Source organism: Ixodes scapularis, unplaced genomic scaffold (genome assembly GCF_016920785.2).
Source record: "Ixodes scapularis isolate PalLabHiFi unplaced genomic scaffold, ASM1692078v2 PGA_scaffold10__122_contigs__length_95168666, whole genome shotgun sequence".
In the NCBI taxonomy this organism is placed as follows: domain Eukaryota; kingdom Metazoa; phylum Arthropoda; class Arachnida; order Ixodida; family Ixodidae; genus Ixodes; species Ixodes scapularis.
In genome coordinates, this window is record NW_024609836.1 from 37,626,551 (window position 1) to 37,640,831 (window position 14,281).

The 14,281-nt window shown below is 46.6% G+C and overlaps 1 protein-coding gene and 2 long non-coding RNA genes across 4 annotated transcripts in view; all 3 read right to left on the reverse strand.

Moving 5' to 3' along the window:
• Window positions 1-225: 225 nt before the first annotated feature.
• LOC120839763 lies at window positions 226-1,809 on the reverse strand. Its single transcript, XR_005715374.2, has 2 exons — window positions 1,761-1,809; window positions 226-662 (listed from the first exon to the last, which is right to left on the reverse strand). It is a non-coding gene; the product is annotated as an uncharacterized LOC120839763 (long non-coding RNA).
• A 52-nt stretch (window positions 1,810-1,861) lies between these two features.
• On the reverse strand, window positions 1,862-5,533 carry LOC115314617. 2 transcript variants are annotated; one of them, XR_003917563.3, is made up of 3 exons: window positions 5,051-5,479; window positions 4,091-4,611; window positions 1,862-2,556 (listed from the first exon to the last, which is right to left on the reverse strand). It is a non-coding gene; the product is annotated as an uncharacterized LOC115314617 (long non-coding RNA). The 2 variants fall into 2 exon arrangements; XR_005715373.2 differs by lacking the exon at window positions 1,862-2,556 and having other exon boundaries at window positions 2,671-4,611; window positions 5,051-5,533.
• Window positions 5,534-10,424: 4,891 nt separating this feature from the next.
• Window positions 10,425-14,281, reverse strand: part of LOC120835976 (indolethylamine N-methyltransferase) — a 173,153-nt gene continuing 169,296 nt past the window's right edge. The window contains exon 3 of the mRNA XM_040210135.3: window positions 10,425-11,112. Within this exon, the coding sequence (XP_040066069.1) occupies window positions 10,674-11,112 (439 nt within the window). The 3' untranslated portion in view covers window positions 10,425-10,673. The remainder of the gene's footprint in view (window positions 11,113-14,281) is intronic.

Consider the following 14,281-nt stretch of genomic DNA (forward strand, 5'->3'; position numbering starts at 1 on the left):
GCTTGGTCCAGATCAACACTGGACACTAAGTATACATTTCTTGTCGTTCGAGGGTATGCAAGGGCACTATAACTGAATAAGCTCTGTATATCACGCAACAATTTAGATGCCCCCGTCACAATTTTCGATACACTTACGCATTGGCTATAAAAACATTGTATCTATCACCTTGTCTCAAGGGGGGCACGGGGAATCAGTATGGTCTGAGAAACTTAGTGAGTCATGCCGAGAACCACCCATTTTTTTTATTATCCTACACGGAATAAACAACAGGCTTTTCCAGGGGTACCCCCGGTATGTGACAATCAAACAAGGCAATCCTTTACAAGTTAGTGCCGCAAGTATAAGGTAGAGGTTAATTCCTTTCTTTTTATTTTAGTGTCATGGAATAGAAGACAACTATTTAAAACCATGGTATATCACTGCTGCTAAAATAAAGCTCTAAATGGAATCCAAAAGTTGAACAAACAAGAGCTTAATTTTAGCCCTCCTAGAGCTAAAATAAAGCTCTATGATAAAATAGGATAGGATAAAATAAAGCTCTTTCATTTCATCTGAGGAGGCGGATCGCTATAGCTTCTGCTGCAACCAAGGGAGCTTAAGCAGCATCACAGTTTCCACTTGGCGAAGGCAGCGCAGTAGTTCTTCTGATCTCTATAGACCTTTCCAAAAAGAGCGCTCCGGCCGCCGCCATTTTGCGAATCGAGCGACCCCTATCAGCCAGAAATTTCTGGCACCCGCCTGAGCTGTGGAAACCCGGTCAGCGTGAATCCCCACCTGCATTTTGCATTCGGAGTTCGCCGGCTTTTCTTGGAAGTTTTTGCTTTATTCGCCTGTTTAGGATGCTTACCCTTTGTATGTTATCTTCCACTGTGGGAACCAGGGAATACCAGGGCTCGTAGCCCGCTCGGCCTTCGCAGGAAACGAACGAAGAGAGCGAACGTCAAGCAGCCCGCGACGAAGGCAGTTCGACGTGCTTGGAGGATTATTTCCGTCGAGATAATCTCCAAAAAGCCTTCCTGGCTGTGTTCCGTTTCTTCGCAAAAACTAGCTGATAGGGTCGGGTCCGTGGTGTGGCAACATAATAAGCACGTTCGTTCATTTGCTATGAAGCTGTGCAAAAAAGGAGCTCTCTTCTACATGTTCCCCAAAACACGCCGGATTCCGTCCGATCGTCGTGACGTGACTATCGTCGACACTGTATATTGGACATGCTGTGTTATTTGAGACCTTTCTCAAATCCTGTTCGGATAAGGCGGCACCGAGGGGTACGTACAATATATTTTTTGTTCGATTGATGAGACTCATTGAATTTTATGTTGTGGGCGGAGAATATCCATGCAGTACGGATATCCTGTGTGGTCAAATATTTTGACCGTTATAGATTGACACGGCTGAGTTTACGGTGCCGTAAAACAATGAACATAAAATGAAACAAACATTCCAGTTGCATTTGTACTGTCGCGCACGGACTCACCAAAACAGCTTTCATTTCTTTGTTTTTGTTCCCGAAAATAGAGCACTGCTTTCTTAAAGACCTCTATAAATTATGCTCGCCACAGAATACAAGATAAAAAAGAAAACGCGGCAATTCAGCCGCCACCAGCGTCCGGAATAGCGCCAACGCAGGCTGCCACAGCCTACTGACGAGAAACTCCACAGCTCAGCGCAGTCGGGCAACACTGACGTACACTCTCAAAACCAGGGACACGCGCTGTAAATCGCTTCGTTCGAGACTGCCGCTGGAAAGGTCTATACACGTTTGCAAGTCCGGTCTCAGGGCGCCGCCATCTTCCTCAGTGGGGTGCGCTCTCGGGAGCGGCCATAATCCGATTACGACGCCTTAGCAAGGCTTCGTAATCGGATTATGACTGGTCCAAGCGCACCCCAGACAGGCAAGATGGCAGCGCCCTGAAGCCGGACTTGCAAACGTGTATAAGGAAGGGCGCACATGTTATCATTGGGAATCGAAAATCACTGTGCATAGGCGTGGGAAGAGCTGGGAAAGGGGGGAAAGAGGGAGGGACTACCGGGCACCTTTAACAATTCGCCCCCCTCCCCCTCTGCCCCCCCCCCTCCCCCTTGTCTGGACGCCACTGGGACTGTAGTAAGACCTCCGTCCCCACCCGCGCTTGCTGCTCTTCCTGACGCTGTAGATCTGTAACTTTTGATGTCCCTGCTCTCTGACCCTCCAACCTGGCTCTAGCCGCCTCAGCTAGTATAGGGTGTTTTCACTGACGTAATTTCGGCCACCATTTTGTTGTTGTGAGCTGCCCGGCGTGTGCCAAACTCGAGCATTACAAGGATTTACATGCCCCCTGAAATCCGTAGAGCACAGCTGACATCATCTCAACCGGTCACGATGTAATCCTTTAATGTAGTAAATTTGTTTGAAAAAACAATCTAACAACAAAATGGCGGATTGACGTCATGTGCAAACAACCTATTGCTGTTGTGAGGCTACCACGGCAGCCACAGCTGCGTCGCCTGATGATCGGTCTGCGCGGGCGATTCTCGGAGGAAAAGACCGACGGCGGTCAGGTCTTGGTGTGCCACCTGAAAGCACATAGACGCGGGACACATGAGGGGCGGCATGACATTGAGGTATATATCACTAGCTGAGGGCCTGTAGCCTTGTCTAGTGCCTCGTCTTGTTTTCTCTCCTCTTTGTCCTGCCGTTTTTTTTTGTTTTTTTTGCCGCTTTATATTTTGAACGTGAACCAACTGGCTCAAATTTCCACTTTGCTGTAGCCTTAACTTTCTCCGTTATATACTTTGGTAGACAAACAACATGCCGTGCTTGTTGCACACTGTTCTTTAAGAAATAGCGATCGACTTGGAATCGCGACCAACAAAAATCGACTTAGGAAAGTGATGAAAAAAATTGCGGGACCCACCAAGGCAGGCTAGAAACAGAGAAAACCTGACACGAGAGGTACACACTGTCAGCATGAACTTTTCGAGCGGTAACTAGTAATGTTGTGTAACATAAATTGCAAAAATTTCCTTCTCTTCCACTTCCCTGAAAATCTAAGTCGACATACAGGGCGTTGTTATTTTATCCTTTACATAATAAAAAAAAAAGGATAATATCTACGTGGATGCTGTCTTCACTGTGTTTGTGGGGTTTGGCGGACATCAGATGATAGGATAAACGTCACAGTTCGTTGACTAATTAACCAAATATGATAATTCACTTTTCAATTAACGGCTTAATTGGGCATGCTACAATTGCAGTTTTAAAGGGAGAAATTATTAAAACCTAACCCAATTGAAACATTTCATGAAAAGTAACGAGCTTTGGGATGTTCATCGTTAAAATTTCGTCGTGTTTTGCTTGATTCAAAACCGTGCACTGAAGGGTGCGCTTGATTATGAGCGGTAGAGGAGTGACGGGTCACAGTCTGTCCGTCACTATCTTGGAAGTGTGAGGAGGAGAACAACTTTATTAAAAGCCAAAACTACGGCCCTGTGAAAAGGAGCGCTTGCTCCGCCAGGGCCCATTGGAGGTCCGCCGAGTCCGAGCTGAGCCAAGCATTACGCCGGCTCATCCACCAAAGACCCGCTATCAAGATGGTGACGAGAGGCACCACTCTTCTACGCATCATAATACGCCTTTGAGCGCACGGTTTTGATCAAGCGAAGGAAGGCAACATTTTAACGGTGAATGCCTCGAAGGTGGTCATTTTATTGCGAACTGTCTAAATTGGGTTAGCCTTTATTAATCGTTCTCTTTTAATGCCCGACAAGCCCTACAAACTTACAGTGAAGACGGCATCCACGTAGCTACCATCTTCCCTCTTTTAAAATTCTGTAAATAGTAAAAAACGCCCTTTATATTCCAATCTTCTGTTTTAATAATGTTTACGAGTTCCCTACTGCATTCCTAGATACAACTTGCGCATGATAAATAAACACACAGATAAAGAGAAATGAAATGCCGTGAACATAGTAGTTTCTAAGTATCCTCTGTGCGCACGCGGATAAGCACGTGCACAAGACTGATTTGTGGTGGGCACACTATATGGCCATAGCCACAAGTATTTTCCATCAACTTATCGAGAGTAAACTATCTTAATTTCCGTCTCACTATTCCTTGATGGCGGGGGTGGCAGGTCGACATCAGACGGCTCCGACGCGCCGGGGTCAAGGGTGCCCGGCATGTTGACGCCGGAGGGCCCCAGCAGGTTGATTCCGGAGGACCCTGGCAGGCTAATCTCGGAGAGCCCCGGCAGGGTAATTCCAGAGGGCCCTTGCAGGTTGATTACAGAGCGCACTGGCAGGTGGACGCCAAAGGGCCCCGGCATGTTGAGGCCGGAGAGCCCTGGCAGGTTGATCCGGAGGGCCCCGGCAGGTTAATCTCGAAGAGCCTCGGCAGGTTGATTCCGGAGGGCCCTTGCAGGTTGATTCCAGAGCGCCCTGGCAGGTGGACGCCAAAGGGCCGCGGCAGGTTGATTCCGGAGGGCCCCGGCAGGTTAATCTCGGAGAGCCCCGGCTGGTTGATTGCGGAGAGCCCTTGCAGGTTGATTCCAGAGCGCCCTGGCAAGTGGACGCCAAAGGGCCCCGGCATGTTGATGTCGGAGGGACTTCGCCGAGCAGCACCGGAGGGGCCTACGAGAAGAACAGCGGACAATAAATTTTGTCATAATTGTTTTGGCAGGTCAGGGAACGCTACTCTCCCAGTATGGCTTCTACAGTGCTACAACGTTTTCATAACATGACGCGAGCGTCGGCCAGTTGGTTTGCCAGCGCCTTATCACCGAGAAGAGGTGATATCACCAAGAGTAGGCACGTGGGCACACATGACACAGCTGCTTCCAGCACCATCAGCTAGGCCACAACGGTCTACCAGACGCCGCCGAAAAAGGCTCAGTAATCTCTGCGCATTTGCGTATTCCGTTTGATTCCATCACTTAACTTCGTGATATCTTTCCCGGTCAGTCGACGCTCGCGTGAGGTTATTAAGAACGGAAGCACTCTGCTTGCTTGACGTAGCAATTTGTTTAGTTTGGCGCTGTAGTCTTTCTTTCGTAGTTAGAAGCATGCTTACCTCGGAGTCTGGAAGGGGCTGCACACGGGCTGCACTGCCCTGAATGGTGTTCAATCCCAGAAGTGACGCGACCCGCGTCTCCAGGTCGGTGAGAGGGCGCACGGTGTTCTGACCCCCACCAGACATTTGGGCGTCGACCTCGACGTCTCTTGCACGATCTTTGGCGTGCTTCTTTTTCTCACACCAGTACTTATTCCAACCTTTGATATCTCTTTGCGGACGGCCTGCTCCATTTAGTAAGCCGCCAGAGAGCACCATAGGCTGTTGCGGGTTTCAGAGGTCTCACCCAGCCCAAAGTTGGTGACGCCGTGCACCAGAGAGATGTCTTCCTCCATGAACGCTACTAGAAGTTCACACTGAACCTGAGTCACGCGTGGTTCTGTTGGCCGGGCGATGCGAGGGCGCTTGGAAGTACGCCAGACAAAAATGAGTAACGAAGCTCGCAGAGAAAGGAAATTGCGTCTGACGTGTTGAACGTGACGTGGCTTCATGACGCTGCTCTCGCTGCACGAGGTCCAGCGAGAGCAGCGTCAGTGTAGCTTCCAAGGATTTAAACTCGCGCTCGTAGCTTTCGTAATGCTACAAGTTAAAATATAACTGGCACACTGCGCACGTGACGATCGATTAGACACTTGTCAGTATTGTAATAAATGTGGCATTCGTTGTGATAGAAAATCGTCATCTTTTGGAAAAGATGACGATTGTTGCTCGGCACAGTCAGCAGGTGACTCGTGAAATATTCGAGGCCTAGTACATTTCGAAGTATAAGGATAAGTGGATAAGTGCGTCATTGCTCCCTCGATTGCGCTCTTCGATAAGGAAATCATGTTCTTGGAGAGCTGTGACACGTGCCCTTAGGCGATGATCCGATGTATGTTTGCCTGTGGTTTTATGCCAATAGGTGGTTTTCCAGAAATAAACCAGGTGTCAGTCAGCGCTCGGTCTGTGTGTTCCTCGTTCTTTGTCCTCCGTACTTTTGGCGCTGTTTCCCTCTTCGTAACGTAAACACCGAGCTCTGTGCAAAAGAGTCTGGCCAAAGTGCTCCATTAGTTCGCGCTAAAACGCTCTTGCTTCTAAGACTTTTTTTTTTTTTTTGTATCGCCCAAATTGAGCAAATTAACATTGTTCCCATGCTGAAGGAAACGACGAATTCTTTTTCTTTTTTTACGCGATCGTGAGGAGCGACATATGGGTGGTCGAATATGTTAACAACGCACCGCAGCCAGAAGCACGTGGAGCCAAAGCACACACTGTAGAACCCAAGGATCCTGTGCTCAGTCCCCAACCCTGCCTGCTTCGATCTGGATGAGCATTGCACCACCGTCCGGTCGCGTATCATTACTGCATACGATGCGCCTTGGAGGTCGCAAGTGAACAGCGGCAATGGAATGGCTAAATTGCTGATGCCCACGAAATTAATTCCTGTTGTTTAAACGTCCTCGCAACACAATTACCGCAGTGGCATGCTTATCCTGAATGTCAGAACTCTCGAAGAGCAGGCGGGTTCTTTCCAGTCTCGGTGCAAAAAAATAAAACTTATATTGAAGCGTAAAATTCCTTCCAGTCGAAACATCCAACGCATCATTACAATACATCGAGACAGAACGCCCATCAAACACGTCAAAAAATCTAAAGAGGCACAAGATCCACGAAGGAATCTTTTGACGCGTTCGAGGTCATGACGCTTCCCCTCTGCCGAACTGAGGTCCCTCGTTCCTAGGTCAAAGGTTCAAAAATACTTCTATATAAGACGAACGAGTTTTTTTTTTATATATATTGTAAAGAAACTATGTTGAAAAAATAAAAATAAAACCTGCTTCCTACAAAATTTTATTTTCTGGTCTGGTGAATGGCAAATTTCGATAATTAACAATGAAAGTGAAAAAAAAAACCGCTATCAAGCTGCTTTATAATAAAAAATCTGAGATTGAAAACGCATAAAAAAATTAAAAAAAAATGGGCAAACACGCACAACATCTCAAAATACAGTTGCTGGTTTCATTTAAGTACCGGACATTTCAATGAACGCAGTCTCATTGAATAAGTGGACACTTCATCGAACGCCGATCCATCGAACGCCGTTTCATGGAATTCCGCTTCACCGAATTTTGGAGCATTATAGTGCTTTTTAGATACTTCACGCTCGCTTCCGAGTGGCTTTCACGCTGCCGTCGAATCACCAGAAATAAAATCACTATCCTGGTCACTTTTTCACCACAAGTTTGGTTTTTGAATCATAGAACATAGCAAAACTTGAGTTGGTATGCGACTTACTGTGTTCAGGTAAGATAAGCGACTCTCTTCCACCAAATACTTTGTCCCCTCTTTGTTCATGCCTGAAAGGCACTTTCAGAAAGAAATAAAACTATTCTTCGGTGCGCCTTTTTTATTTTGTATTTGACTACTTGTGTTTTCGTCCTATCAAAGGGGAATAGCTTCCTTTCTAAAAACGTAGGTTGAAAACCCGACAGGTTCACGGCTCATCGGATTGCGAAAAAATATGCGACATGAAGACATGTCATTGCTTCAAGGATGGCTTCGTGCTTGAAATAGAATTCGTCTCTTCAACAACGAGGGCACACCCTTGAAAGGATGTGCACCCGTCGGCAATACGAAGGTGAACACCTTACGTGGCTTCTTGCCTGTTTTACGCCTCCCTAAAGCTGTATTTACTCTCAACGTCTCAAATGATACGTGGCTTGGGGGTCTAAACTTTGCGTTCTAGCCTTCTGGAACAGAACTTGTTCCAAAACTTGCAGGGGTGTCAAAAACAAAAAGAGGGCTGTTCACCTTCATATCGCTCACGGGTGTACGTCACTGCACTCGAGGATCACAGGTTTCCTAAAATGTCAAAGCTGTAATCCCAACTGGTAAAAAAATAAATAAAAACACATATGGATGTGTAGGGGAAGAAATAAAGTTTATAATTATTAGTTTTCAATGCAGGGAAAAAAAAGGTCTGCTATCCTTTCGGTTTTAAAAAGAAAACTATTTCTGATATCAAATTTTTAAACTGCTCTACTACGCGGCGTTCGATGAAATGGCAGATGAAATGGCGTTCGACGAAACGGCCTCGATTAAACGGTATTCGAAGAAACGGCGTTCAATGACATGCCCGGACCCAATTTTATTTCACATCGTCACATTTGTACAATTTCCCACACTCCCCGAACGTTACGCGCCTCCCCGCAACAAGACAAAAAAGAGCACAAGAACCAATATCCACTGCCACGGGGTCACCCCTAACCACAAGCATGACCAACAAAGGAATGGACCCTCACCTGCCGTCTACTTTACCTGAACTACCATCTGCTTCAAGTTCTCAAGTTCCCTCTAATGATTTTGAACTAGTTTGGAATTTGCGTTGAGACGGAGTTTTTGGAAAGTGGGAACACGAAGAAAAATAATTTTTTTTTTACGGAAATGGGATTCATTTTGGGAGATATAAGTAAATTAAGATTACGATAACTATTAAAACAATTGAGCTCGGTGACGTATTAAGGCTCGTTCACACAATTGCGTTTGACTGCGCTAAGACTGACTGCGTCGAACTGTTGCTATGACGACCCTTACGACGAGCCAATGAGGGAGGCGCTCCCTCATTGGCTCGTCGTTGGAACGACGCAACGCGGCGCAACGCAGTCCACACAACTGTGTGAACCTTTTTGTGGACAATTCAACGATTGGAGGGCTGGAGCGAAGCTACTGGCCAATTGGCTGCGAGTTAGGTTCATAACTGCCGTGCCAAGGACGGGTGCGCATCGTCGCCATAGCCCTTTGCATCGTCCTAGTTTCAGGCTCCGAGGCCGATCGTGCCGACGTCGTCCACCACGCCGCTCCCCGCAAGGACCCGCCGCGTTGAGTAGAACCCGACAAAACTGAGTCCAGCGCGGTCGAGCGCGCTCTGCTCCACTTTTCCGTTTCTGCTGCTTGGTATTTATGCAATCGGTATAACTGAGGCAGCGATTCGTTTCAGGGAATAACTGCACCGTGATAGGCTGAAAAAAAAAAAAAAAAAAGAGAAGAACGGGGATAACGAGTTTATATATAAGCGTTTCTTTTTTCCCGAAAGTCACCAAATCCGGAGGAAAAACTACAAAGAAACTTAAGACCGCTAACGTGTAGGAATGGCGAAAGCATTAGTATAGGCGCTCTACACACGCGTCAAATTACAGCCGCCATTGCTGACCTTCTCTTGTCTTACCGACATGCCGAGCAACTGAAACTGTAGTTGACGATCCTCTACAAAGGCCGATGCTTTAGAAAAGGACACAGTTAAATCTAATATGGCAGTAACCTGGCCTGCCATGGTAATGATGAAGTGAAATAAACGGAATAAGAGGAAACAAAAACTGAAGGCCAGTTATGGCGAAGTTCATTCACAGCTGCTGCAAAGCGTCTATACGTATAGCGTATCCGTACAAGCTGCGCGCCGCACTGCGCCCGGTCGGGCGACCTCTGCGGATGCTGTCCAGGCGGGCTCTGGGGCCGGCCGCCCTGCGGAGCCCGGCCACCCTCTCCCTCTAAATGGCGGCCGGGCCGCTGCGCCATGGAGAAGGCTTCTCTGTGGGGTGGCGTTCCTTGGAACAATGCCGCGCGCCAGCCAATGGGAGTTTATCCATCAATTCGCTGCTAGAGAGTACAGGCTTCGCTCCACATGGGAGAGGGCAATTTAGGTGCCGCTTGGCGCGGCTTCAAAAGCTGATAATGCCGGTTCACTCTATGGGACACTTAATGCTTTCGCATGCAAAGACCGCATTACCGCGCCCGTCGAAGTCGCTGGGCACTAATCCGCCGGCAGGGCCTTGTTTGAACGAATCGAGACCAGGCCTTTGTCGTTTTATGTGTGAGCGACTACCGGCGCGTACGACTAGCTCATGATCATACATATAGCTTATGCATGAGCTAGGTTGTCCTGCGCTCTAATTGACTCTCCCTCTGGCAAGTCCTCCAAATTCGAGCTTTTGCCGGCTTTACGAGCAAGAGCGTCCGTCTCGTGAGGCCTACGAAGTTTCTCGTGGTAACGCCAGCCGCACGCGCAGACTCGTCCAATCGAGTGCACTAATGCGGAAACCGACACAAAAAGCACCAGGACACCAAACTGATCGGTGAGAACACATAGAAACACACGGCACGTGGCGAGAGTAGCAGATTAACATTGCAGAAGTAAGCGTCCCACTGGTTCGGCTGTTCCGACATCCGGAACGCCGATTCCCAAATGGAGCGCTTGCCCGAGTATCGGAAGTTCGGAAAATTGGTTCGCTGGTCCCGCCACAACCGCCGCTCAAAAACACGTGTCTAAAATTTTTTTTTTTTTTTTCAGATTGCTGCATTTTTTTTTTTTGCGTTTAAGCTAAATAAAAAGCCTTTTCTCTTTAGAGAATAACGATATTTTATTGAGTGATACACTTCATTTCGTCTGCATAAAATAAATTCTGACGGCTCTTCCCAAAACGTCACCCACTGCGCGTCTTCAACACACTGGGGCGCCACCAGACGTTGCATGTTTTTGCCTGATCCAATTAAAATATGACGTGCCAATAGTTTGTGGCTACTCCTTGTTCCCTGAGTAGCCCGACCTACTTATGAGGTAATAACAAAAAGCGCAGAAGCTCAAGTATCGTTAGAGATCCCCTTTAAAATCTTTGCGGGCCGCCAGGACAAACGCAAATAGCTCAGCTCGTCCCTTGGCGCCCATGTTGTCCGTGCGGTATACATTCACTTTAAAGCCAGCATCTGCCACCGCTCCTTTGGCCACGTCGTCGGTGAGTTTCGGCACGGAGAATTCAGCGTCTCCTAGGGTGAATTTTTCTACGCCACCCATACCAGCCAGAACGAGCAGACCGCCAGGTTTGACGAGCGACCCTACGTTGCAGACCGCACACCGGAAAGATTCGTGGTCTGCTATGACACTCTCGATGCAGTTGCAGGAAAGGACGACGTCGAAGGCTTCCTCGTGTTCCTGTGGGAGCACTCCGGGCTTCAGGACATCGCAGTGAACCACCTTGCGAATCGAGGATCGGGTCCGCTCCAGTATTTCCAGCGCCCCCTTCTTGGTGTCGCTGTAAATCGCAACAAAGATGCGCTTGCGTAAAAGTTACATGTGGGCCGTGGACTTACCGGTTTTAACCTAAACACCGATGAAGTTCAGAGAGTTAGGGCACAAAGAAAGCTCGTGATGCTTGAGCATAATAGACTAAGACCCCGACAGTAGAGAGAAAAAAGGACTTCTGTGCCGTGTTGTTCCTCGTGCTCCCTCTCCCTCGTCTTGGGAGTTTTAGTCTATTATGATAAAGTTCCGTCGGTGACGAAAATACAAAATAGGTTAAACCCCCCCCCCCAAAAAAAAAAAAAATCGATAATGGTTTCAACCTATTTTGTTCTGTTGTTACCAACCGAACAATATTGGTTGAACCCGAAAAACACCGACAAAAATCCGTCGGTGACCAAATCATAGAACCGGTTAAAACCCCTTTCTAGATTTCATATGGAAGATAAAAAATGAAGCAACGTCGATGTTTATACGGAGCCCCAAGTTCGTATTATGGAGAAATAATCGGGGATTAAACCCTACTCTACATTTTTATTGCATACGGGATTCGCGCTGTACCGAAGTCGGCTAAACATTCCCATGGCTGCCCGTTCAGTTTACTTGCTGCGAGCTAGTAGATTCTTCTTCAGAACCCAATCAAGCAACATTGAGAGTCTCAATTTCTCGGGCCACAAAGCGTGTGATTGAATCCGAGTCCACCCCGAACGCTGACGTCAGCACTCGTTTTTCGGTACGTGCTGAGCCGAGTTCACGTCGAACGTTGACGTAGCCCTCGTGCCGCATACACGTTTGGAGTACGCGCCCGAACAATCAGGGACTCGAATAATTGGCGCAGCAGTCGCTAGATGGCGCGGGTGTTTGAAAATGGTCTGTTGTACTATATATCGTGTTTCATGGTACACGTCCGTCGAAGCGATACGCATGCGCAGAAACAGAGTCACGTTTTACGCAATAAAGGCTTGGGTTGGACTTCGAACCAGCCCCTGAAAGCAGAAGAGGGGACCCCGTGGGCTATCTGCCAATTTTGAGAGGCGGCTTACTCCACTGCAGTTGCGTGTACTAAACTTGGTTGCTCCGCTCCAGAATAAGCGCCCGAGAAATGACTAGCACTGCGCCAGACATCCCCGCAACCTGCTACTGTAAACGACATTATTTTCGCGGGCTCAATATCTCAGGAATTTCGGAAAGATGTAAAAATAAAAAAATGTTTCGCAGGCAAAAAAAAAAAAAACAATAGAAGTTGTGATTTGTGTTTTTTTTCATGGGGAGATATATTTGCGAAACCAAATTTTTTTGCGATATTTTGTCGAATCAGAAGGTTCGCGGAAATAAATCTCTTAGGGTGTCTCCAAATGCCAAAGGGCACAGTGTACAGCGTGGGCCAAACGGACATGCTTTAAGTATATTTCAGAAATCAATTTTGCATGCTCCGAAACATTAATTTAGCACGTTAGAAAGGTGAGGTTAAGCTGTACGTTTTCCTTTTTCTTTTTTTCTCATGAGACACCAAATTTGCATTACCCGAAAATTACAACTCAGGAGCAAAATGTGTCCTTGGCTCAGTATGCAGCCGAGCATTTGTTTTACTAAAAGTCAAACCCGTTTCGGTAGGCCACCGAATCGCTTTATTGGGCAAAACAAGGAACGAAAACGAAGTCAGAGATACTTAATTTGCCATTTTTGATGTTTTCGGTAAAATAAGCGTCAGAGATATCCACAGCAAGATTTTTTCCTCATTTCCATAAAAAATATGCATTGCACACTGAGCCACAAACAATTGTTAGCTTCTAGCTGCACGGTTCAACTTGCATCTTTTGATTGAGGCAAGTTTGCTCTTTGATAGTATCAACAAGGAAAGTGCACCATGAGACAAAACTCCTACACGGGAAAAACAAAGGTAAATACAACAAAACGTCTCAAACTCAGCTAAACTTATTTTAGAGGAAGTTGTGGCTCATATGGTTCAGGTACGCAAACCTAAAGTGCACAAATCGAGTGCATAAACCAAATAGAAAGTTGAGGTTTATATAGGGTTCAGGTGCAGAAACAAACCAAACAAAAGGAGAAGGAAATCTTTTTCCACAAATGCATAAGTAAGGTGGTCTTCAAGCAGACTTATATTTTCACTCGATAGTCTCGAAAACAAAAATACACACGCAAAAGAGATTCGATGCTAGTGGGCAATCCTTCCCCGAAAAACTCCAGACTGGACTGTGGTCCAGTCTGGGGTTAGGGCGGTTAGGGCGAACATAAACTAGACAACAGACAGCGTGAACATACAGCAACACAAAGGTTGGTGAGTGACCTTACCCGACTAAAAAAGCAATCAGGTTTGTAGAAATATTTATAGAAAAATGTTTGTAAACGATTGCAATAATATTTAACAACACACAAGTAGATTCTAGGTATGACAATTTTGTCTTCCGTAACGTAAGTACAACCGCAATTTTTTTTATTGCCGCCGTCACTTTGAAAGCAGGTTTACCGAACGATCAGCAATCAGATTCGCAAAGCGCACCGCACAGTTCCACATTTGTGCTAAAAAGTTACAATGCCGGAGCAAGCGAAACTGATTTGGGAGATGCGATTATTTTTATGAGTAAATTCTTCTTAGGTTTTTCACTTGCAGGTTCACCAGCCATAAAAAATCAACTTTGCAAGGCGCAGCGCACAGTTCCCCCTTCATCTTAAGTTAAAATGCCGGAACAAACGAAAATGATTTTTGATATTCCTTTAAAGAGATACTACAACGAAATTTCGGCGTTCAATTTTTGGTCTATATGTGTTCAAAGAAGCAGTATCACATCGAACACACCAATATCTTGTTAAAAAAGTCATGAAAAAGAATTTTAGAACGAATTAAACGATTAGCAAAGAGCACCGGGTGGATGTCGCTAACCCCTCGTTTGTAATGCCCGTCTAGGAACCTTGACAGCTAGTGACGCACTCCAAGAAAAAAAGGAGGAGAAAGGTAGCAACAGCGACTGTTCCTCCTTGTTGTGGACAAGTTGCCCAGAGAAGGGAGGAACGGAAGTTCAGATGAAAGGAGGAGCGCGAGTTCCTTCTTGTTCAGTTGGCGCAGGGGTAAAACATCGCGCTTCTGACCAAGTGGTCAAAGATTCGATCCCCAGAAAACCAACCTTTTTTTTTTTTTTTTTTTTTTTTGGTAATGTTTTTTT